The sequence below is a fragment of the Protopterus annectens genome, chromosome 14.part0 (genome assembly GCF_019279795.1).
Source record: "Protopterus annectens isolate FY-2018-M chromosome 14.part0, PAN1.0, whole genome shotgun sequence".
In the NCBI taxonomy this organism is placed as follows: Eukaryota; Metazoa; Chordata; order Ceratodontiformes; family Protopteridae; genus Protopterus; species Protopterus annectens.
In genome coordinates, this window is record NC_056748.1 from 408,037,217 (window position 1) to 408,062,739 (window position 25,523).

Consider the following 25,523-nt stretch of genomic DNA (forward strand, 5'->3'; position numbering starts at 1 on the left):
GAATGAGAGGGCGTCCACTTTCCAAGCTAGAGTGTGGTATGTCCTTGTGCAAAACTTTTGCAGTTGGCAGTTTTGGGGGGAGGCAAACAGATCTATGTCTGGGCTCCCCCATGTTTGAGTTATCATTGTGAATACTTGTGGGTGTAGTTTCCACTCGTGAGGATCCATGATATTTCTGCTTAGTTTGTCTGCCAATGTATTTTTCTTTCCTGGCAGGAATTGTGCTTATAGTTGAACTTGGCAGGTCAGTGCTGTGTTCCACAAGGTCATTGCTTGCCTGCATAGGGGGTAGGAATGTGTGCCCCCTTGTTTGTTTATGTACCACATTCACTGTGGTGTTGTCCGTCTTTATTATAAGTTTGCCTGGATGTAGGAGGTCCTTGAAAGCTGTTAGGGCATTTTGTACAGCTAGCATCTCTTTTTGATTGATGTGGAGATGCATTTGATCTGCAGACCATTTGCCCTGAATACACTGTCCTGCCATGTGTGCTCCCCAGGCATAATCCGATGCTAATCCGATGCATCTTTTGTCATTGTTTGCCTGGCTGTGGGCAAGGTGAAAGGCTGACCCTTGTTGAGGTGACATGGCTGAGCCCACCATAGAAACTCCTGTTGAAGGCAGGGAATTAGTGGTATTATTGTTTCCAAGCTGTGGCTGTGTTGAGTCCATACGCTTTTCAGGTACCATTGTAATTTCCTCACATGCAGTTTGGCATATGGTATTAATAGTATGCAAGATGCCATGAATCCCAAGGCCTGCAGAACTTTTCTTGCAGGGAGTTGGGTCTTTGTTGCCATCATTTTGAAGTATTGAGTCAGTTGTCCTTGCTTGTCTGGGGTGAGATAAGCCATCTGGGCCGTTGTATTTAAGCTGGCACCCAGGAATATTATGTCTTGTGAGGGCACTAGTTTTGACTTCTTTTCGTTTACTGTGTACCCTAGGCAACTTAGTAGTTTTTTTTACAAACGCCAGATGTTTTAAGAGAATGTCATTTCTGTCTGCTTGAATAAGGCAGTCGTCCAGGTATGGATATATTTGGATTCCTCTTTGTCTGCAGTATGCAATTACTCGTGCCAGGCATTTTGTGAAGACCCTGGGCACAGTAGATAAGCCAAAGGGAAGTGCAGAGAACTGGTAATGAGTTGTACCTGCTATAAATCGGAGGTATCTTCTGCAATTTTGTCTGATAGGGACATGCAGGTATGCCTCCTTGAGGTCCAACGTTACTAGCCAAGCCTTCTTGCCCAGCATGGGAAGAAGTTGCTGTAGTGTGAGCATCTTGAATTTGGGTACTTGCAGGTATGTGTTTAGAATTGAAAGGTCCAGAATGGGTCTCCAGGCTTTGTCCTTTTGGGGAACCAGAAAGAGTCTTGAGTAAAATCCTTGTCCTTGCTCCTGTGTAGGCACCTGTTGAATGGCTCTCATGTCCATGAGTGCTGTAATTTGTCTTTGAGCCTCTGCCCGTTAATTTGATGGCATGTTTGGCATTCCTTTTATCCTTGGTAAAGTGTGAAAATGGAACCCGTATCCTTGAGTTATAGTATTTAGGACCCATTTGTCTTTTGTGATGTGCCAATTGTCTGCAAAAAGTGCAAGTTTTCCTCCCAAGGGAGCTGCCAAGAGTGATTTGCTTGGCAGTCTGAGGGGTAAAGTCATTGTGATTGTCTTCTGATAGTTTGAGACCTGTCTTCTCCTCCTTTCTGGGTTGTGGCACCCCATTGTCGTGGCTTGTAAGAGCCTTGTGGCTGACCTCTGCCCCTTGGGCATCTGTATTTGCCCCTCTGAGGTCTGTCAGATGTTGGAAAGGACCAGTTTTTGGTTGGCCAATTTCTGCTGAAACGAGGGGGTTGGACCTGTAATAAATACTTGACTGTCTGCATAGATTTTGCCTTATCTTCCATTTTCTTTAAAACCTCTTCTGCTTTCACACCAAATAAAACATCCTGCTGTAAGGGTGCATCCAATAACTTTGCTTTAACATGATCAGGTAAAGTTTGTTTTTTTAACCAAGCAAGCCTACGAATGACGGACCCTGTTACAGCTGCTCTGCAAGAAGCTTCCAATGAATCAAATCCACATTGCAAAGTATGTTTTCCCACTTGTTCTGCTGCATGCAACAAATCTTGCATTTCCTTGTAATCAGGCTGCTCTGTATGTGTGCTCATTTTTTGCTTTTAATTGAGACATCAAATATTGTTGATATTTTAGCATGTGAAACTGGCAATTTAAGGCCCTCATAGCTAGAGTAGCTGAGGTATAAACTTTCTTTCCCCATCTGTCTAGTGCTCTAGAATCCCTTTCAGATGGTACAGGATTTTTAGCAATAGAGGCCTTAACCCCTTTGGGACCCTGGGAAATGGTTTCTGGGTCAGTAACAGGGCTTTTATATAGGAATTTATGTGAGTCAGGGACTGTGTAATATCTGTCTGGTTTGGCTGGTGCAGGAGGTAATGAATCTGGGTTAAGGCTAGATTCTGAGTAAACATCATCCACAATGTCTAACACAGGTGGAATAGCAAGGGGTCTGTGCTGGGGTAGTAAGAGGAACTCTCAGAGCCTTTTCTTAGAATCAGAGTAATCCTGGCCTTCCCAGTGGAAATGTTCCCTCATGGTATGTAAAGTTTCCCCAAAAGAGTAGTCTTCTGGGGGAGATGCTGAAGGAATAGACTCTTCAGCATCAGAGTCTTCATAAGGGGGAAGAGAGTACTCCTGTTCCTCAGAAGAATCTGAGGTAATGGAAACCTGGTCAGAGGAAGTGTAGTCCTCCTCCTGTCTTGGCCTTTTGTCAGGTGGGGGATGGAACCCCTGATTAGGGTAATTAAGTCTTCGGCCATCTTAAGCATCCGTTTCTTAGGCATGGGGCCTTGCACTGGAGACTGCTGTACAGGCTTCCTTACTTTTATTGGAGTTTTCAGTTTTTCAAAGGATTTAATAGTAAGTGTAGTTGGTCTGAAGACACCTTCAGCAACTGACGGCCTTTCAACTGCACCGCAATCCCCATCAGCCATGGATTCGGAAGGGCCCAAAGATAAAGGCTCTGGAGGCCCTGCAATCTCTGCTTGGGAGTCAAATGCAAGCTGGGGTTCTAAATCAGCGGTAGTCAGGGGCTGCGTAGTTGCCTCACTGAAAACTGGAGAACTGGCAACTGGCCTAGCAGAGGCCTCGGTGTCTGGTTTGGATCTCGGCTGCCTGTCCTTATCTTTGCGCTTTTTATGCATCCCGGTCATCGGTTGCTCCGACGGCATGGTATAATTAAATTTTCAGTACAGTGGCTTTCTCCTTTGTTAAAGAGAGACAGAAAGAGACTTGATATTAAGAAGCAAGACACAAAATAAAAAAAGTTTGTGATTTATGATGTGACTTGGCAAGTGCATTTGTGTAGTTAATTAAGCGCTATCAGTTTGAAAGAGACCTGATGACATGGAAGTAAGAGCATTTACAAGAAAGTGTCTGATCCTATGTTTTAAAACAAAGGAGAAAGCCACTGTACTTGTGGTTTACCTAATGAAGACAACTCGTGAAAGAGAAGAGGTTGTAGCTCTGTTATAGGCAGACAGACACCTCCAATGTAGAGGCGAAATGCATGAAGAATGCTATGCAGGGAGAGTGATTAGTTTTTACAAAAGGCAAATAAGAACATGACATAAAAAGGTGGAGCTTGCATCTTGCACAGGATACACACAAGCCATTGGGGCAAAAGAAAAAGAATAGCAAAATAGGTGAAAGAAAGGAATGAATAAACATTGGCAGATTTATTAAAACTTATTTGCATGGAAGAATGTAATTGGCTTCCAAGAAATAAAAAACAGAACATCGGATTGGATTACAAGTACACCAATAATTAGCATAGAGACTCCCACTGGTTGTGGGGGATGACTCTAAGCAGCATGAATATAAATAGAAATAGCTGCAAATGTTAAGCAGATCTGAAGAAGGTTGATAAACTGAAAGCGCTCATCTCTCTTTTTTGCGTTACAAAGCTAACTTTAAAATGGTTAGGTTGTAGCTTTTATTTTGTTTTTTTGTTTTAAATCATTTAAATAAAAGTTCTTTTAAAGAAGAAACAAGAAGAAGCGTCTTAACAAGAATTTTAACAGCAGTAGCCTAGGAGGAAAGCACCATTCTTTGAAAACATAAGAGTTGGAAAAAAGTACTTTTTGTAGATCTATGGTGTTTACATTCAACTCCAACTCACACCACAATGTCCATTTTTTATAAGAACTGGGACATTTTAATGGATGGCTTGGACATCGGGGCACAAATAGGAGAAAGACCTATAGTCACATACAGAAGGGGCTCAAACTTAAAAGACCTTCTTAAGAAAGGTTCTAACTACACTAGAACAGGGCGTGTAGGGATGTACAAATGTAAGTCTTGTAACTGGTGCCACAAGGTGAAAGTGGGTAGCAAATTTATAGTGAATGGTATAGACAGTTATGTAAAAGGTAAACATAACTGACTCCAAGGCAGTGGTCTACATGGCCACATGTGGCCAATACCTAGCATTTTGTGTTGGCAAAACAGAAAGGAAATTTAATGCCAGAATTCATGAACTATGCCATAAGAAAGAATAATATTAACAATGCATTAGCGAGGCATATTCAAGACAACACTGGCCACAATTTTACATTCATGGCAATAGACCATGTAGACATCAGTGACAAAAAGCCTTGGGGACTTCAGTTAGAGTTAAAGTAATTAAGGTGGCAAATCTTACTGCAGGCAGATAGATGGCCGGGGATAAATGACAGGATGCCCATCTCTCCTGTATTGAAATTAAAAGCCCTAGAAAGGAACAAAATACCTTAAAACATTTGTTAAGCACAAGCACTTTTGTATGCATTTTGTTTTGAGTAACATTTTAGCATTATGTGAACATGTAATATGAGATTTTAAAAATGACTTTGGTTTTAATTTTATTCTATTTATAATCATTCATGACATACAGTCATCAAGGGGTTAATTAATTATGTTCTGTAGTCTTATCTCACCTTCATTCTTACACTTTGGTGCTCCAACTCAGCAATTCTCTAGCTCAAAGTCTTCTGGTTGGCTCTTGACAAGGAGGTATCCCATCATGCACCGCTGACATAACAGATCTCGTTTGCCGCTCGATGAGTTCAGAAGTGCTTCTTTTTGGTCGTGGCTAAGTAGAATATTTTTCTTCTTATTACTCAATTTAAAGTGCTTAAAAAGTTGTATTCAGCTTATTTAGTATTAGTTTATAGTCTGGTATCTGTTGTAGATCTTGTGTGGCATTGTTTGCTGTGTTTCTGCTGTTTTTTTTATTGGCCGTTCTTTCGCAGGCCTATTTTTGTGTATCCCTGCTCTCGCTGTTGGTTTTGTTTGCTATTTGAGCTTTACCCACTTGTTTTCTCCTTTCAAAACTATCTTCACCAAGGGCTAGGTCCGTTTAAGTAAGAGGACCTAGTCCTTGGTCGTCACTCGTGTTTCTTTCCTTCTCAGGGCTAGCCCGCTTAAGTTAGAGGACCTAGTCCTCTGTCTAACTATCCGTTTCCTCAGGGCTAACAATTTTAATTTAGAGGTAGTTCCTGTTTCCTGTTTTCTGGCACTAGTAACTGTGACTTGTTTTTTTTCTGTCTGTCTTAGATATCAGTTTTTGGTTTCGGTTATGTCTGAAGACTTGAAAGACCACAAGCCTTTTGGGTTTAAAAAATGTACCAAGTGCTCCCAAAAAATGTCCCTGACAGATGGGCATATTATTTGTGTATAGTGCTTAGGTGCTATTCACCATCAAGAATCTTGCTCCTTTTGGCATGCTTTTAGCCCTAGAGTCCTTCAAAAGAGAAACAAACTTATATTGAAAGTTCTCTTAATGCATTCTTTTGAGGAAGAATTGGCTTCTTCCTCTTCTAGTTCCAAGTCACCCTCATCTAAAAACGACAGAATTAAACCTACAAAAAGGCAGTCTCCCACTCATTCTGCATTGTCGGAGCCACCAGACAAAATTTCTAAATCGACTACTTCCTCTTCGGCTCCACTGATTTCGGTGCAGACAGAGGTTATTGATGTGGAACCGGTCAGCTAAACTTCGTCTAGTCTCTCTGACACTCAGATCGTCAATCTTTCAGCGGTCTAGGTCCCCCAACTTTATCCTCCAGGTCCTCTAGGAGCCTTTCTGAAGAGAACATTGAGAGAGTGGTGCGCAAACTTCTACAAGCATTGGTGCTGGCAAATTTACTTTCAGCTCTGTCCCAGTCAGCTCCAGAGCCTACTGAACCCGTAACACCCTATCACCGTTCCTCCTCTGAGCCACTCCGGCACTTCGGAGCCAGAGATGGTGCTGTGGAAAGGTTGGTTCCAGCTTCCTCAGTGGGTCTCTCAGTTCAGATATCTTTCTCTGACTCCTTTGGTACCGTCCATGGGGTCTAGGGTCCTAAGCTCTCTGGTCGGGCCCAAGGGGGACGCTTGGACCTGAACTTCCTTGGTTCCGAGCTTACCTCTCAGTGCTTTGGCTCAGGTGAGTTCGGACCCCATGTCTGTCTCGGAGCCTATCTCCTTGGTACAGAGGACTGCCTCTGCTCCTTCAGAACAAGGGGCTTCCTTGGAGCTGAGGGAGTCAGCCTTCAAGCTGAGGAGTCTTCTGTCCAAGTCTTCAGTTCCAACTAGGGGCACCGACACTTTTCCCGCTAAAGCGCCGATCTGAGTCTCAGTACCTTCTCTCATCCAACATAGTGGAGACTCGCAGCCTCAGGGAACCCCCCCCCATGTGTGGTCCCCAGTCTTCTGAGATCCCCCCAGAATATCTTTCTAAGGAGCTGCCTCAGAAAAAAACTTGTAAGAGGAAGCATGTTGACACCCCCGATGAGTCTATTACATCAGACACTGACCTCGAGGAGTCAGAAGGGTCCACCCAAAGTCATCTTCTGATGATATCTCCTTCACAGATATCCCTGAGATCCTGAAACAGAGAGGTGGCTGGCCCACCACTTCCCCTTCTGATGAGGAGCTAGTGCACCTGAAGGGCTTTCGGGTCTCAACCCTCCATCTCTAGGGTATCTCCACCTTTTGACGAACTTTTGGATCTAGTGAGTCGAAAGGTGTGGGAATCTCCTGATACTGTGGAACCAATTCCTAGAAGACCTAATGAATTTTTATCAGTACCTCAGGAAAAAGATTTTCTCACCAAAGGCGTGCCAGTAGATGCCATGGTGGTGGCAGCAGCCACCAAAATGGAACTTGCTGAAACTTCCTCCATCGTCCTTCCACCGAACAAGGAGTTTTGAACGATGAACAGGTATGAAAAGTGTGTCTTTTCTTCAGTGGCTTTTACACTCAGATGGCTGAACTACTTTTCTCATTTCACTAGGCTCCAGAGAGATCTCCTGAAAGAGCTGGGAGATGCTCTTCAAGGTAATGTATCTGAAGTGGTATCTGATAAGCTTAAGGCACAGATGTCTACCTTAAATTCTATTGTCAACTCCTCTATGAGGCTGACATCTTATGCAGTTGATGGAGCGAGTAGGGCAGCGGGTTGAGGAGTTTCTCTTAGAAGGCATGCCTGGATGCGCTTGTGTAATTTTACATAGGCCTTTAAGTCTGCATTTACCAATGCTCCCTTTGATGGATTGGATCCTCGTTGTTTGGACTTAAGGTAAAGGACACACTCATCAGGTGCAAACAGGAAGGGAAAACCCTGTCTGCCATGGGAGTCCATTTTTCCATTCCTTCTAGACTCTACCCCACCAAAGGGCAGAGGGGCGGAATGATGTGGTTCAAGAAGTCTCAGAGATTTTTCCAGAATGCACAGGGTGATTCCTTCTCCAGAGGCAGAGGAAGAGGAAATAATGGTAGATGTCGCCCTAGAGGCAGGGGAGGCCCACAGAATCAGGGAGACTGATTCCTTTTGTGGTCACCCCTACCAGCGCTCCTGAAAGGAGGCCCGACTGTGCATCTCTGAAGCCAGTTGGGGGACATATATCTTTGTACTCAGAAGCCTGGCGCGACATCACAAAAGACAAGTGGGTGCAAAGGATAGTTACCAGTGGATACTGTATTCCCTTCTCTTTCACTCCTCCTCAAACCAGAAGAATCCTGGATGTTCCACCCAATCACAGGGATTCAGCAACTGTAGAAATCCAAAAGTTGCTCAAAGAGAGTGGCATCCAATCCATCCCCACAGACGAAGTAGGATTAGGGACTTACTCCATATTCGTTTTGGTGCCCAAACTAACAGGGGACTTGAGACCTATCTTGGATCTCAGTAAGTTGAAAGAATCAGTAAAGAAGTCCAAGTTCCGAATGGTCACGTTACAGTCGATACTCCTGTTAGGGAAAGTCATTTGGATGTGCTCCATAGATCTCTAAGATGCGTACTACCACATCAAAATGGACAGCATCAAGGAGTCACTTATGCTTCTGGCCGGGGGCCAACCATTACCAATTTCAAGCCCTGCCCTTTGGTCTCACCACAGCCCTCAGGATGTTCACCAAATGCATGGCAGCGGTAACAGCTTACTTGAGACGCCTTGGATTCCAAGTGTTTCTGTACCTGGACGACTGGCTCCTGACTGCCAACACCATGCATCTATAACAGGCCAGGGATGCCACCATTATGACTTGCTTGCAGCTAGGAATTACAGTAAACTGGCAAAAACCTGCATTGTCACCTTCTCAGCATGCGAATTTCATTGGCGCAGAAATAAATATGGTCACAATGAGGGCTTACCTTCCCATAGAGAAAGTCCAGAATCTCAGGCAACAAATGGGGAGTCTACTACCACAGCAAAAAGCAAAGAAGATACTCAAATTGTTAGGGATGATGGCCTCCACAATAACATTAGTCCCATTAGCCAGACTACACATGAGGGCTCTGCAGTGGTTACTTTTCTCCCAGTGGTCTCTGCAGCAACTACCTCTTTCTCACTCCATCCTGATAACAGAATCATGCAAACAGGATCTTCGCTGTTGGACCCAGACCAGCCATCTGACCACAGGCAGACCATTTGTGCAGTATCCCCCTGCCGCCACCATAACCATGGATTCCTCCCAGATACGGTGGGGGGGGGGCATTATCTAGGGAGAACTGTCCAAGGCACATGGCAAAAACACGAGGCTCATTTGCATATCAACATCCTGGAGATGAGAGCAGTGCTTCTGGTGTTGCAAGCATTTCACAGCTTTCTTCCTCTAGGGATGATTGCGATCCACTCTGACACTATGTCAGTGGTATGGTACATAAACAAGGAGGGACCAAATCTTACCCCCTATGCAGAGAGACCCTTCAAGTGTGGGAGTGGGCAGTGTCTTCCTAATGTTTTCTGGTCACAACCCACATTCCAGGGAAAACCAACGTGATAGCCAACAGGCTCAGCAGGGTGATTCTTATGTCTCACGAGTGGTCTCTGAATCCACAGATTGTGGGACAGATTTTTCGCAGATGGGGGTCAGCGTTACTGTGATCTTTTCACCACCCCTCTGAATGCCAAATGCAGAAATGACTTCACCATGATCCCCCTGAAAGAGGAGACATCCAGAGATGCACTCATTCACGATTGGCCCTCGGGACTTCTCTATGCATTACCTCCTTTTCCTCTGATATCAAAGGTCATTCAGAAAGCAAAATCCTTGGGAAGCAAGAAGATCCTCATTGCTCCTTACTGGCCTCGTCAGATATGGTTCCCCTTCCTCAGGCCTCACTTAATGGATGATCCTTGGAGTCTGGACCTGGTGCCAGATTTACTGATGCACATGTCAGGGGTGTTCCATCCCTCTCTCCACACCCTCAATTTGACAGCATGTCTGCTTCGATTCCATCTCTAATCAGGCTTCATGACTTTTCTCCTGAAGTTCTACATATTCTGACATCTTCTCACAAACCTTCAACTAGAAAGATTTACGCCAGTAAGTGGAAAAGGCCCCCATCTTTGCGATTTTAGAGTTTCTTACACAACTGTTCCATCAAGGTTCAGCCACTGCCACTATTAAAAGTTCAACGGGCAGCTATTTCTACATTCCATCTGGCTAATGATCCTAAACTTATGGCGCATAGATTGTGCAGACCTTTGCTTACAGGGGCCACATTATTGAGACCCCCCCCGTTATGGATCTGGTGGCACCCTGGTATTTGAATTTTGTCCTTCAAAAACTTACTTTGCCTCCCTTTGAACCATAAGCAACTTGCAATCTCAAATTCCTTTCATGGAAAACCATATTGTTAGTGGCTATTACATCTGCAAGGAGGGTCTCAGAACTTCAAGCCCTCTCTATTAGGCTGCCTTATTTGGTATTTCACTGAGACAGGGTTTTCTTATGGGCCAACCCTTCATTTGTTCCCAAGGTCTCTTCTCAGGCTAATATTAATCAATCCATTGATGAACTACCTGTCTTTTTCACACATTTTTCTGATAAGGCAGAGTACAAATTTCACCAGCTTGATGTCCATAGACAACTGCGATTCTATCTTCATAGAACCAAGAGTTTCAGAAGGTCAGACCAATTGTTTATTTCCTATTCAGATTCAAGAAAGGGTTTACCAGTCTCAAAACCTACTTTGTCACACTGGACTTCAAGCTGCATTTCATTAATTTATACGTCCAGTGGCAAAGATCTACCTTTTAAGGTGAAAGCCCACTCTACCAGACCTGTTTCCACATCGGTGGCCTTCCAAGCAAAAATTCCCATGGATAACATTTGTGCAACAGCAACATGGGCTACATCTCATACATTCATAAAGTACAGTTGTGTACACTTACCATAAATGTAGATGTTAGAGTGTATTCATTGTTGGTCATTACATTTGGGTTATCTGCTTGCAGGTAGCCCTCAGCCGGCCTGATTATCAAAGTCTTGGGTCCTGTTCCGGTTGCCGTCTCTTCTGTCATGACGTCAGGTAGACAGGGGTATAAAGCATGCAGCCGATGCCATTACATCAGTTTTTCTTGCCCCAGATGTCAGGTGCCATTATGGGAAGCAATTATATACAAGGTTACACCTCCAACAAAAAGCAAATACACCAGAAAGCTTAAATACAGTAAACAATAAGAGGGTATAGCCAATAGAAGTCAGGGGGTTGGAGGGAGGGTAACCAGGACTGCAACAGTGAATACACTTGAACATCTACATTTATGGTAAGTGTACACAATTGTACTATGTTCTTCGTGTTTCACTGTTGCAGTCATTACATTTGGGTAGATTCCCAAAGCTAAGGAAGGGAGGAGGTAATTAGAGAGTATTAGGACAAGCTATTAGGCCCTGCAAGACTGCAGTCACAAAACCAGCTCTGGATTTAGAAAAAATTGGCAAGTGGTAATGCTTGGTGAAGGTCTGTACAGAACTCCAGGCAGCAGCTTCTGGGATGTCCCTGGTAGGAACACATCTGAGAAAGGCTGTAGAAGTAGATGCAGCCCTGGTGGAATGTGATCTTATCCCCTGTGGGGTAGATTTTCCATGGTGCTTATAACAGAAATGAATGCAATGGCCTATCCACTTAGAAATTATTTGCTTTGAAATGGCCTTCCCCTCTGCCCCTGCAGAAAAGGCAACTAGCAGCTGTTCAGTTTTCCTGAGAGGCTTGGTCCTGTCTAAATAAAAATTTAAGTTGTCTATGCACATCCAGAGTGCAGAATTCATTCTCCTTTGTTCTGTGGGTTAGAAAAGAAGGCTGGCAAATGAATGGACTGATTGAGGGCCACACTGGATACTACCTTGGGTATAAAGGAAGGATTGCTCCTGAGGGACACCCTGTCCGCATGGAAGATGATGAAGGGCTCCACTGCCCTGAGGGCCTGTAATTCAGACACTCTTCTGGCTGAAGTGATGGCTAGAAGGAAGGCTGTTTTCCAAGAAAGGAATTTCAACTCTGCAGTTGCAGCTGGCTCAAAAGGAGGTAGAGTGAGCTTTTCCAATACAAAGTTAAGGTCCCAGGCTGGAATAGGGGCTCCCCTGTGTGGTCTTAAATTTTTGGCCCCTCTGAGGAATTGTTTCAGCAGAGGGTGAGAGAAGAGGGGAGGCACAGTATTATGTGCTGAAATGGCTGAGGCATGAATTTTAATAGATGAGAAGGAAAGGCCCTTGTGAAGCATCTCTGTTAAGTATTGAAGAATATGCAGTAAGCTGAGCAAGGAATTGCCCATCTCCCGAGTATGGCTCCAGGAACAGTATCTTTTCCACTTTTCAGCATAGGATTTTCTAGTACTAGGCCTCCTTGATTCCAGGATGACATCCAGCACTTGCTTACTGAGGGATGGTATTGGAGAGCTCAGGTAATTAGCCAGGCTGCAAGGTTCAGGGATTGAAGCTGGGGGTGCAGAATCTGGCCATCCTGCTGGGGGACAGCAGGGAAGGGGTCTGAGGCAGGTGCCATGGTTACAGCAGTGACATACTGCCTAAGAGGGGGTACACCAGTGTTGGCGTGGCCAGTCTGGTGCAATGAGTATTGTCCTTGGTTTGTCCTGTTTGATCTTTAATAGAACTTTCGAGAGGAAAGGCAGAAGGGGAAAGGCATAAACTGAGAGGCTTTCCCAGGAGAAGGACAAGGCATCCACTTTCCAAACTTGTCTGTGGGGAGTCCTTGTGCAGAATTTGTCCAATTGGTAGTTCTGAGGGGAGGCAAACAGGTCTATCTCTGGGCTCTCCCATTTGTTTCTCAACATGTTGAATATCTTTGGTTCCAGTTTCCACTTGTGTGGATCCATGAGATTTCTGCTTAGGTCATCTGACAGTGAATTTAGCTTGCCTGGTAGGAGCTGATCTTGTAGGTGCACTGGGTAGCTCAAGGCTGTGTTCAACAGAGCCATGGCAAGTCTGCAGGGTGGGTATGAGTGGGTTCCCCCCTGCTTGTTTATGTACCACATAACAGTGGTTTTGTCTGTCTTTGCCAATAAATGTCCTGGAAGAATGTGGTCCTTGAAGGCTGTCAGAGAATTCTGTACATTTTTTTTTGACTGATATACAGGTGCATTTGACTCGGTTTCCATTTGCCCTGAATGCACTGCTCTGCCAAGTGAGCCTCCCATGCATAATCTGATGCATCTTAGGGTATGGGTGGGCAGGGGGTAGAGTGAATGGCAGTCCCTTGTTGTGGTAGCAGGCCTCTGCCCACCAAAGGAACTCTGTCTTTATACAAGGAATGAGAGGAATCATTGTTTCCAGGGCCTAAGAATGTTCACACCATAGGCTTTTTAGATACCATTTTAGTTTCCTCATATGCAGTCTAGCATATGAAATTAGTAAGATGCAAGAGACCATGAACTCCAGGGCTTGCAGTATTTTCCTTGCAGATAGCTGGGTCTTTGTGGCCAGTAGTTTGAAGTAGGCTGTCAAACTTGTTTCTCTGGCGTGAGGTAGGCCATCTGGGAAGTTCTGTTCAAGCTTGCTCCCAGGAGTACAATTTGTTGGCAGGGTACCAGGTGAGATTTCTTTTTGTTTATGGTGTACCCCAGAGAGATTAGCAGTTTCTTTACAAATGCCAGATGGTTTAATAGTATGTCCTGGCTTCCTGCCTGAATTAGACAATCGTCCGGGTATGGGTATATCTGAATATTTCTTTGCCTGCAAAATGCAATGACTGGAGCTAGGCACTTTGTGAATACCCTGGGCACAGTAGGTAAGCCAAAGGGCAGCGCAGAGAACTGATAGTGCACGTAGCCTGCTCTGAAGTGTAGGAATTTTCTGCAAGATTCCCTTATTGGGATGTGCAGGTAGGCTTCCTTTAAGTTTAATGTTGCCAACCACGCATTTTTGCCTAACATGGGAAGCAGATGATGAAGAGTTAGCATTCTGAATTTTGGGATTACCAAAAAGGTGTTTAGGATAGACTGGTCCAGGATAGGACACCAGTTGTCGTCTTTTCTGGGTACCAGGAAATGTCTGGAGTAAAAACCTTGCCCCTATTCTTCTGCTGGGACAGGTTGACTAGCCCTGATACTTAGAAGAGAGAGAATGTGCTGTTGAGCCTCTGCCCACTGATTTAGGGGTAGGTCTGGCCAACTGTTTGGGGTTGTTAAGATGTGGAAGTGGAATCTGTATCCTTGGGAAGCTATACTTAAAACCCATTTGTCTTGGGTAATGAGTTGCCAGTTTTTTGCATGCAGGGCAATCTTTCTCCATAAAGAAGCAGTCAGCTGAGCAGGGCTTTGAAAGTTTAAGGTTAAGTCTTATGACATTAAGTTAATGTCATTGTGACAGTTTACCATAGGGGGGTGTCTTACTACTTCCAGCTTTGGAAGTGGGAGCTCCCCACTGCTTAGGCCTGTGAGTAGCCTAGGTGGTCTGCTGTTCCTGGGTTTGGACTGAGAAGGCCTGGACAAGACAGGAAAGGACCAATTCTTAGAAGGCCAATGCCTACTAAATCTGGGAGGCTGTACTTGCAGGAAATCTAACAGTTTGCATAGATTTAGCTTTTTCCTCCATCTTTTTAAGTACTACTTCTGCTTTGATGCCAAACAGGTGGTCTTGGTTTAAGGGAGCATCCAGTAATTTAGCTTTAACATGAACTGGCAAACTTTGCTCCTTACGCCAAGCATGCCTTCTATGAACAGACCCAGTGACAGCAGCCCTGCAAGATGCCTCTAAAGAGTAAAAACCACATTGCATAGTATGTTTACACACTTGTTCAGCAGAATGCATTAAATCATGTAATTCTTTATTTTCAGCACAGTCAGGAATCAACATAATTTTCTGTTTAAGTGATCCAATAATATGCTGCTGATACTTTAACACATGAACCTGGCAGTTTAAGGCCGTAATGGCCAAAGTAGCAGAAGTGTATAGCTTCTTACCCCACCTGTCCAGGGCCCTAGAATCTCTATCAGAGGGGGTAGGGTTTTTGGCAGTAGAAGCCTTAATTGCCTTTGGGTCCCTGTGAAATGGTCGCTGGGTCTGCAGTAGGATTCTTAAAGAAGAACTTGTGAGAGGCAGGTACTCTAATACCGGTCAGGTTTCCTGGGAGCTGGAGGTAAAGTGTCTGGGGCCAGGCTAGATTCCAAGAAGGCATCACCTACAATGTCCAGTACAGAAGAAATAGCTAAAGGCCTGTGTTGAGGTATGAGTAAGAATTCCCTAAGCCTCTTTTTGGAGTCAGTGTAATCCTGGCTTTCCCAGTGGATATGCTCCCTAAGAGTGTGCAAAGTTTCACCAAAAGAGAAATCTTCTGGAGGGGAAGCAGAGGGTATGGTGTCCTCTGCATCAGAATCCTCATAGGTAGATAAGGGCAAATCCTGGTCATCAGAAGAAACAGAAATTTCAGAATCCTGATCCGAAGAATCAGAAGGAAAATAAGTTCTAGGTCTCTTAGAGGGAGAAGGCTGGCTTCCCCTAATTAGAGTAATAAGGTCTTCAGCCATTCTTATCATTTGTTTTTTTTTTTTTCCTGGGATATGGGCCTGACCATGCAGTTTGCACGTCAGTTTTCTAGGCGTGGATAGAGTTTTAGGCCTTGAAGAAGATGGCGTTGGTTTGATATACAAGTCAGTAGGCCTGAATACACCCTTAGAAGCCGGTGCCTGCACAGCGGCTCCAGACCCATCCAAGGTAGAGACATCTGCAGGTTCCATAGTCGAAGAAGCATCTCGCAGCATACCAGACTCCGAATGGGTCTCAGTAGAGGCCTGCAAATCTGAAGTAGCGGGCATCAGGGGCTGCGAAAGCACCTGAGTACCGGCGAACTGGCGACTAGCTAAACCGAAACGTCGTCTGCAGCTTTGGACCTATACGGCTGTCTCTGTCTTTATCTTCACTTTTTTTGGAATGTCGGTAGTCGGATAGCTTACCGAAGCCATTTCTGGATAATTAAACTGAGTAGCAAAATAGTTTGATGCAAAAATGAACAGACGAATAGTTTGAGGATTGAATAAGGCACAAAACCGACAGCGTGGAACGTCGTGGTCTGGGCCTAAGCAAAGAATGCAGTACAAATGAAAATCTTTGAGATATTTGCTTTCCACAAGTAATACAATTGTTACCTTTTACTGACAATGGTTTAGAGCAAGAAAAAGGATCCCCAATGGGGTACTTAGCTTTTCTGAAGACTTCAGTTCTGAAACGTGAAAATGAAAATTTCAGGAGTTGGCCACCCGGCACTTGCGAACTGCTTCTCCTACTACACGGCAAGAAAGACTGATGTAATGTCGTCGGCTGCATGCTTTATACCCCCAATTACCTGACATCATGGAAGAAGAGACAGCAACCGATGCAGGATACACGACTTTGATATCACGCCGGCTGATGGCTACCTGCAAGCATATAACCCAACTGTAATGACTGCAACAGTGAAACATGAAGAACATCTCATTACAAGTTGGATGTGGCTTCCAGGAATAGATCTTCCTTTGGTTCCACAGTACTCAGAAGTATTTTCCTGTGAGCCACCCAAGATAAAGGTGCTAGGGACGCTGTCCCAAGTGTAAGAATGAAGGAGAGATAGGACTACAGAACATAAAGAAATTATGTACTCACCATAACGTTCCATGTTTGTAGTCCATCTCACCCTTCATTCTTACTATCCCACCCTCCTGTCCCCTCCTTTGAGGACCTGGGGGAATTTAGACACTTTCTATGTTTGAGACCTTTCTCCATGGTTTGTTCTTTTTTCTCTATAGTTCTACTACTAGCAGAAAACAAGATCTGGGATATGTCAGCGGTGCATAATGGGATACCTCCTTGCCATGAGCCAACCAGAAGACTTTGAGGTAGAGAATTGCCGAGGTTCAGCTCCGAGCCAAAGTGTAAGAATGAAGGGCGAGATGGACTACAAACATGGAATGTTATGGTGAGTACATAAATTATTTTTCTATCTCAGTGTTGCTTACCTAGCTGCCTTTCTTTGCTTACACAGAGTGTTTTTTAGATGTATATAAATGGTTGTCTTACATTTTAATGGTGTCTGATTAACGAAAGCGCTCACGTTTTGTTTTTCTTGTGGATTTTTATCATTAAATACACTTTTGGTTTATCATGACCAGAGTGATTTGTACCTGTGAAACTCTGCTTGCCAGCATTTTTATTTATTTGATTCCCATACGTGGGCATCCTTATATGGATCTGCTGAGGAAGTGGCAAGCCCTGAACCTCAAACTGGGTTTGCTTATACAAGAATACAGATTCGACATTTTAAACCCATATAGCCAGTTGTTTTATATGAACTTAACTCAGACTTTGGTAAGACTGAGAAGCTATACAAGCTATACAACCTCATTGGCTTGTAAGCATAAATTAGTTGATCTCTTCTTGGATGTAGCTGCTTTTGATAAGCACTTGCAGGATGTCAAGTGCAAGAATTTAGCAATAGATTTTGCTGATTTCCAAAATGGTTGTACATTTGCATGGCCAAAGACTGAAACCTCAAACGACCTGTTTTGAATGAAAGGAAGGATACTCTTCGCTATGCAGCTGCTGTTTCCAAGAACTTAGACACTGTTGTGAATTCTGTGAATATACACACTGAAGCCATAGTAACTGTTCAACATGCTCCTCTTCCTCCATTTTGGGCGAAGAGAGTTTACTAGCAGCAGGGACTTTATAAGTGAGAAAGTATCTAACATCACTCAATCAGCCAAAATTGAAAATTTAGTTGGCATGAACACTTTTTTTTTTTTTTTTTTTACACATGCATTTACCAGAAACTTTACTTGCCAAAGAAAATAAAGATCATTCATAGAGCAGAGGTGGGCAGGTTCAAAAAAGGACAGTCTCTTTCCTGTTTGTTTTTAACATTTTTTATGCTGTTTTATTAAATTTTGGAACTTTGACTTCATTGGATTCTGCTGTGTTGACTGGTTACTCTTTTACTTGGATTATTTGATTTGTGTTTAACCAGTCTTTATTCGCTTGCCCTGGTTTGCTTTTTTTTTTTTTTTTTTTTTTTTTTTGTCATTTTCAAACTTTAAATGGGTAAGATGCCTGCTAGCCTGGAGCCAGGCATAGAATGCGAGCACCTAGTGGGCCACTATTAGTAAACAGAACTGGCAATGTGAGTGAACCAAACTCCATGTTAAGGCACCTGAAGCAGATGCTCATCAGACCCCAGAAAAGTTGTCAAGGTAGTGCATTGGTGCAGCAGTGGCATTGCTGCCTCACAGCAAGAGGTTCTCAGGTTCAATTCTTGGCTGGAGTGCCTTCTGTGTGGAGTCTGCATGTCCTTCCTGCATTCACGTGGGCTTCCTCTGGATGCTTCAGTTTCTTCCCACATTACAAAGACATACATCTTGAGCATTTCTCCCCAAGGGCTCTGCTGAAAATGGGCTCTGTCCCAGTTGGACTTTCCCAGTAAACAAATGCTAAATAAAAAAATAAATAAAAATAAATTTCCATCAGTGGGAATGAAAACGCATCTGCCTTCAAGGTTTGAGAGTCCTTGAGCAGTATTTGTTAGGTTGTCTGTTTTGTAAGGAGGCAAGCAGATCTACTTGGTGTTCCCCCAATATATGTATGAATTCATGGGATATCCCCTAGTTCAATTTCCATTCATAAGTGCTGTCCTGGTCCTGCCCAGCTTGTCTGCCACCATGTTTTGCCATGACAGAATGCAAGATGTTTTAAGGGTTAAGATGTGTTGAACATCTCCCTCCCAAGTTATCATTTTCTGCCTGCACAGAGGGTATGACCTTGCACCACATCATGTGCTGCTACCTGTAATCACCTGGAGATGTCTTGGAGACCACAGATGAGGACATTTTAAGACAAGGATCACAGTCAACATCTCTTTGGAATTTATGGGCTTTGGTCTATCAAAGGAATCACGCAAGTCTTGCAACTTTATCTCCATTGAAGGCAGTCCCCATGCAAAATCCAAGCCATTAGGAGAAATTTGTAGTCTCCACCAGTGCAATTCCTTTTTTGCAAAGGTAAAGACTGGAATCTGAAAGTCCAGAGGATCCAAATGAGGGGTTCATGTGTTATTTTTTCATAAGAAATTGAATCTTTCTCATGTGCAATCTAACGAGAGGAATCATGAGAATCACTGATGCCATGAACCACAAACTTCAGAGACATTCTCTGGCTGAAGTCTGAGACCTTATTGGAAAGCTTCCAGATAAACATCTGCCTTCTCTTGCATCAAAAAGCCTTTTGCTGCAGGGTACAGACATCCTAGAAAGACAACACTGTGACACGACATGGCATTTCTGAATATTTATCTGGAATCCCATATTCGTCAAAAGAAATGAAACGTATATTAATGACCACTGACATAAGGGAAAAGTCTCAACAAAGATAAGTAATTCATCTAAATAGTGAAAATGTAAATGCCATTCAGTCTGCAATGAGATATGATTGGATCTAGACACTTTGCAAACACTCTTGGGGCAGCAGATAACCCTATGGGTAATCAAAGGACTGCTAATGTGATGCAGACACAAAATCTGAGAAATGTTCTTAAGCCTGTGGCTATGGGAAATGCAACAATATGCATCTTTTAGATCCAATCCAATGTTACCATAAAGCTTCCCTGAGGAGTGACAGTATGAGATTATGCAGGGTCAACATCAAGATCTAATGATTAACTAGAAGTAATATCTGACCCACCAAGAAGTCAACCTCCCTAGGACACATCAAACAGCATCCCAGTATTGCCTCTGTCCACATTAAAAATGGATCTCCCATACCCATTGTGAGCACTGGAATAGCCAAAGAGGAAGTAGATGACCTGTGGTCTATGGTGCCTGAAAGAACTATTTTATTATTTAACATTTGTGACCGGGAAAGTCTGACTAGGACAGAGCCTATTTTCAGTGGATGCCCAGGGAGAAATGCTCCAGATGCATATCTTTAGAATGTGGGAAGAAACCGCAGTACCCAGAGGAAACTCATCCAAATGCAGGGAGAACATGCAAACTCCACACAGAAGGCACCCCGGCCAAGAATCTAACCGGTGAACTTCTTGCTGTGAGGCGACAATGTTAACTGCTGCACCACTACGTTGCCCTACATCAGAGGTAAGGCAATGAACAGTCTGAGGAATGACTGCTGGCAAATGCAGACTCACCCACCATCTACTGAGGCAAATACTGAACCTGCACAGTTTGCAAAAATGAACCTGCACAGTTTGCAAAAGCTCTTTGCCAAGTTGTTTTGCTATCTAGGAATTATGGAAGTTGGACCTGCAGGAGATGGGTAAGTATTCGTACAGTGACAAGGAGAATACTTCAGCTGCGTTAAAGGCTTGAAGGAGACGGCCAGAAGGTAACTTGTCAAATAGTTTGCACAAACAGTACACTTACACTTTTGGAGAGTCCCCAAAACACTATAATGCATAAGTAACGCACTAAATTCCTGTTAGAAACCTCTTCAAAGTAAATTTACTCTGACAAGAAAAATGGTAAGTTGTCACAGCATGCAAACAAGCACTACATAACCTATAGTATTCTCTGCCAAAGTGAAACACCCCCACATAACTTTATTTTTTAGGTAATAGATTACATAAGCAGCACATTTTCTCACAAAATAAGCCTCCAATTTAAATACTGTTCCTATAACAAGAAACTTTCAATATTAGACAAATATTGGGTTTCTTAAAGGTACAGAATTGGTAAAATCAAATAAAACCAAACACTTTTCTTATCAAATATACACACACACATACACGTACACACACACCTCTCTCCGCATGAAAATGGTTCCCCAAAGGGGACTTATCTGACAAAAAGGAGCTTAAGTGCTAGCAGCTGCTCTTGGGAAGCCTTTGACTTTTTTTTTCACAAGGCAGCAAGAAAGTACTTAAAGAATTTCTACTTTGACTGATTTGCTCCCCACAGGGCTAACTAATTATCAGTCTGAATAAAAGTGTGAAAAGGAGCCACTGCTTTTAGAAGTTAGCTAGACACAGCCCACACAGCCTAAAGGGCACTGATGCAGTTGGAATAATGAACATTTGTAAGTGATCAATACTTGCAGAATGAGCAACACTGGCCACAACTGTTGGAATGGCAAAGGAGTTGGAATATAAAATGACTTACTTTCTCTTAATAGGCATTATACACATAATAAAGAACTGCGGTGTTGGTGCTGCAGTAGCGTTGTTGCCTCACAGAAAGACGTTGTCCTGTTCGATTCTCAGCTAGAGCATCTTCTGTGTGGAGACATGCGTGAATGAGTGTGCCTTCGTTGAAGGTTGTGCGTCAGGGCTGGTAACCCGGCACGTAAAAATCGACTATCAATCGTTAGCGGACTGGAGTTCCGCTGTGGCGGCCCCTAACCGGGAAAAGCCGAAAGACACACACAATAAAGCAATAACAAATTGTTATCCAAGTAAGCCCACAGCATATACAGTCCCCACTTAAATGATTTGCTCACATTAGGGAAATACAGACTGTAAGAATAAGTTAGACTACATGCAATAACTTATAAATAACTAAACACAGGACTCCTAACATCTTTGATATGAAAGAAACAATGTTTCAATGACCTTACAAGGCATCTCAATCTGCTCATTTTAAATTATACTGCATGCAGCACAGCAACTACAGCAAAGATAAATCACTGTCCGTCATCTAATTCAAACTGTTGTTGGCTTCATAAGTCATGATGACACAGCTAGGTCTGCTCATAGTGGACTTATAAATGCTACATTCTTTTTGTTTACACATGGAATTGTGACATTACTTTTTTCGTACTGTTTGGCATAAAGTATGTGCACCTTACAAGGAATTCCTAGTGTTTTTGCATCAGAAGTTGCTCCACTGAACAAGGTGCCTATGCCAATAACATCTAATTAATCGGTAAATAAAGAAGCAAATCACCAATCACATCTTGCTGCTAAAGTTAAGAGATCTAGTGCTGCAGATATTCTCTAGCAAAAAGGAAACTACAAATTACAAGTCCACAGTAACATGGCAAATGAGTCTGACCTTCTGTAATATTAATGTGGATTGTTAACAATGACATGACTTCTGTAATGTTAAGGCAGTGTGCAAAATACACTATATGACCATGACCTTAATACTAAGATTTAACGAATTCTCTCAAACTTGGAGTTAACCCACATGTTTACATTGTACCGCTAATAACAGATATATAACAATGCCAATGTCAAAATAATATGCCTGCAATGTGCCAGGTGCACTGCAACAGAATAAAAGGGCAAACAATTCCTCATTAAACAAATTACTAAGACAATACACAATTGTACTTCTTATACAAATCTGCAGAAAACAATCCTGAAAATTGTCAACAACCTGCTTGAGGAACACACATTGGAGTAAAGACTTCACTAATTAATCAGAAATCAGTGAGGAAACCAAAACACAATACCGTCTACATCATGCTTTTCATGATTATCATAAGTATTCTTTTACTCACAAAGTTTTGAAGAAGCAATAAAAGAAAAGACAGCAGTGCTGTTCATACCTTCGAAAATACTATTCTATATGCTGCAGGCAATTTAATTCAGCTATAATACCCACACAACTGTGTAATGCAGTGTTCTATGCAAAGTATATTCCTATACATTAAATTATTAACATGATCTACACAAACAAACTGCAGTTTATAAGTCATCATTGATAAATTAATTCATTAAAATATTTCACCCAAAGTACCTTATAGCAAAAATGCAGCCTGATAATGCATTAGAACACAATTAATGAATTAACCACAATAAAACATGCAATTTGCCTACCTTGACCTTTGTGGTTGACTTCCTTAGCAGCAATCACTTTGTTTATGACAGTCTGAAGAAAATCATTCTCTCCTGCCACCCTGGGTGAAAAACGGGATGATATATTCAGCTGCCTGTGCTGTGTGGCATCATCCAAAGCTAGTCTATAGGATACACATAACCAATACCACATATAACAGAAGGGCACAAAAACAAGTGACAATGGGAAACAAAGCAATTTTGTGCAGTTATGACAGAAAATGGTTGGTAAGCATTACAAGACAAAGACAGAACAGACAGAAATAGAAACACAGGAAAAGTATTAAGGAATGTAAATGATATTACTGAGACGAACTAGCCAAACTGTGTTACTAGAACTGGAGAAAAAAACATGCAAGTTGGTTTACCAAATCTGCAGTGTGTGAAACCAATCTGTGCACGCATCTTAGATAAATAAATAGTAAAGGAAACATTATTAATATAGTGCACAATGCTATGACATACTGGGGCCCCTCTCTCGTCATTTATTTTGACAGTTGCTCTTTAAATAATGGCATTATAAATTATAATTCAATTATTTTGTCTTACATGTCACAAGCCAACTGCTTATGTTTTATGGTGCACAGGAGAAAAGTAACCACAGCCATTAACTACGGAATATACAGCATCTGGAAACTATAAATGAAATCTATGTTTAGAAATGATCTAGGATTAACAATCTAGCAGCATTTTATACTTCTAAGGTTTATTAGTTGAAGATGATAAAACTAGAGAAAGAGTAAAAGCACATAAATATTACACAGTACTGCAGAAATGCAATATAAAACTACTATTAAAACAAAAGCAATAAACTAAACATATAAATCAGCAATTATTTTAAAAATAATAATCCGAAATGTTCCGATAGCTGATTACAATGATAAGCATCATGAATGGAGATTATTCTACATGAAAGAAGAGAAAAACATGGTGTACTCATTCATTCACTCACTCAGAAATGATGTCCAACAGTATTGTGCAGTAAAAAAGTCAACAGTATTGTTTATGAAAATTTGTAATACAAAATTACAAACTCTACCAATCAAATAAGATGCACATGACATAAAACTCTTTAAATTCCAGCACACTTGAGATAAAGATTGTAAAATAAATTAGTTGACAGAACATTCATAAATGCTCACCGAGGCAAACATTAAAAGATTTGTAAAACACTATCACAACTATAATAAAGACAAAATTAAAGTAAAAAAAATAAAAAATAAATATAAGATTAAAAATTCTACTTAAAGCATAGGATATGGTTTAGTGTTAAAAGATAGTTGGAAAACTTAAAAATAATTTACATTTTAAAATTTTCAGTTTTACTCATCTGTTCTTGTCAAATTAATGTCAACAGTTCATATAGCACACTGCAAAAATAAACATAATACAATGTCTATTAGAAACATCCATGTCAAATATGTAAATAAAATCAATGACAGCTTCATTTGAAGTATCCAGTCCCAATTTATGTATACCTCACATCAATTAGCATTTAAGTGCTGTTATACAACTTCATGCCAATCTTACATAGGTAAAGTACTCATAAGAAGCTTTGTAAACATTTTATTAAGGACTCTCCCCACATAATTCTACTACATCCCCTGGCAACCTCAATAATATTATGAGGGTGTGACAAGAGTAATGGATGTGGCTAAGTGCATGTACTTTGGATCTATGGATGCACCACCACAGTACCCCTATGCTGACATCACCATAGGTAAAATTCACTGAACATTTTGTTGATGTCACATGTACTAGCCCTTACATGTGCAGATCATTTAAAGTAAAACTAGAATCAATAACATGAAATAAAACAGTAAAGTAATACAAAACAAATAATGAAGCAACTTTTGGATTTCCCAGTTTCCTGATAAAGCTCAATGAAAAGATCAAAGCTTCCACTGATGAGCAAAATGGGAAACAAATGCTAAATGTAGTAAAACATAATATACTACTATACCACTGTGAAAATTGTGTGTGCTACAATAAAGGCTGGTATGATGAAAGCCATTTTTTGTGAATTAGGAATGAGAAGTTGAACAGCCTAAAAGGTCAGTTTTACAAATCTGCAGAATTATGTTCTTATTCTTCTGTTAAAGAAGACCACAGAGATACTGTGCAAGTGAAACATTTTCCAATGTTTCAATGGCAAATTCTTGAAAGAGAGAAAAAAGCCCAAGAGTGGATTAAAAGAAGCAAGTGTACATTGGAAATGAAGCAAAGAATGGACTTAGGAATGGAGATAAACAGGAATAAATCCAGCAACTTGGAAATTGACAAATAAATGTGAGATTACAAAACATTAATTACATTTGTGAAACAGAAAAAGAAAACTTGGAAATATTGGACTTTTTTGACGTTGTTAAACTTGTAGAGGACTCTAAAGCATTTGCACTACTTCATGTCATAAATGATTGGAAGAACCCTTAGAAGAAAAGAGGAGGGAGAATGTTAACTGTAAATAAAACAAAAGCTTGTTCTTAACAGTAGTATGTATATAATGCATGATATAATCTGCATGCCATAAAGTTTTCCCAGTAATATTTAAGTGCAATAAGGATATTAAAGTAAACAGGTGCCCCTGTTTTTTTTTTTCTTCTCTTATTTTTTCTTGTTCAATTGTAAGAAATGCAGACAATACAATGTGAAAAGTCTGGTCAAAAAGAGTATGATACAAGAACAACTGAAGTGCTTTTTTCTCATTCTTGCATAGGGGAATGACTGGATTAAGGCTCTTGGCTTGATAAAGAAATACATTTTAAAAGAAAATAAGTAAAAGGAACACTAAATATAATAAAGCTTTCCTTTAACAAATAAATAAATGCATATAGAAGCAACTATGTTATCTGGTTACCATGTTTCATGGAGACCATCTGAAAAAGAGCAATAAAAGCAGAATACCTATTTCAATGGCTATGAGATACTGTT

The 25,523-nt window shown here is 41.7% G+C and overlaps 1 protein-coding gene across 1 annotated transcript in view; it reads right to left on the bottom strand.

Moving 5' to 3' along the window:
* DOCK1 (dedicator of cytokinesis 1) overlaps nucleotides 1-25,523 on the bottom strand; it is a gene marked incomplete in the record, with an annotated part of 4,741,214 nt that overhangs the window by 3,914,723 nt on the left and 800,968 nt on the right. The window contains 1 exon segment of the mRNA XM_044056178.1: nucleotides 22,575-22,717. Within this exon segment, the coding sequence (XP_043912113.1) occupies nucleotides 22,575-22,717 (143 nt within the window).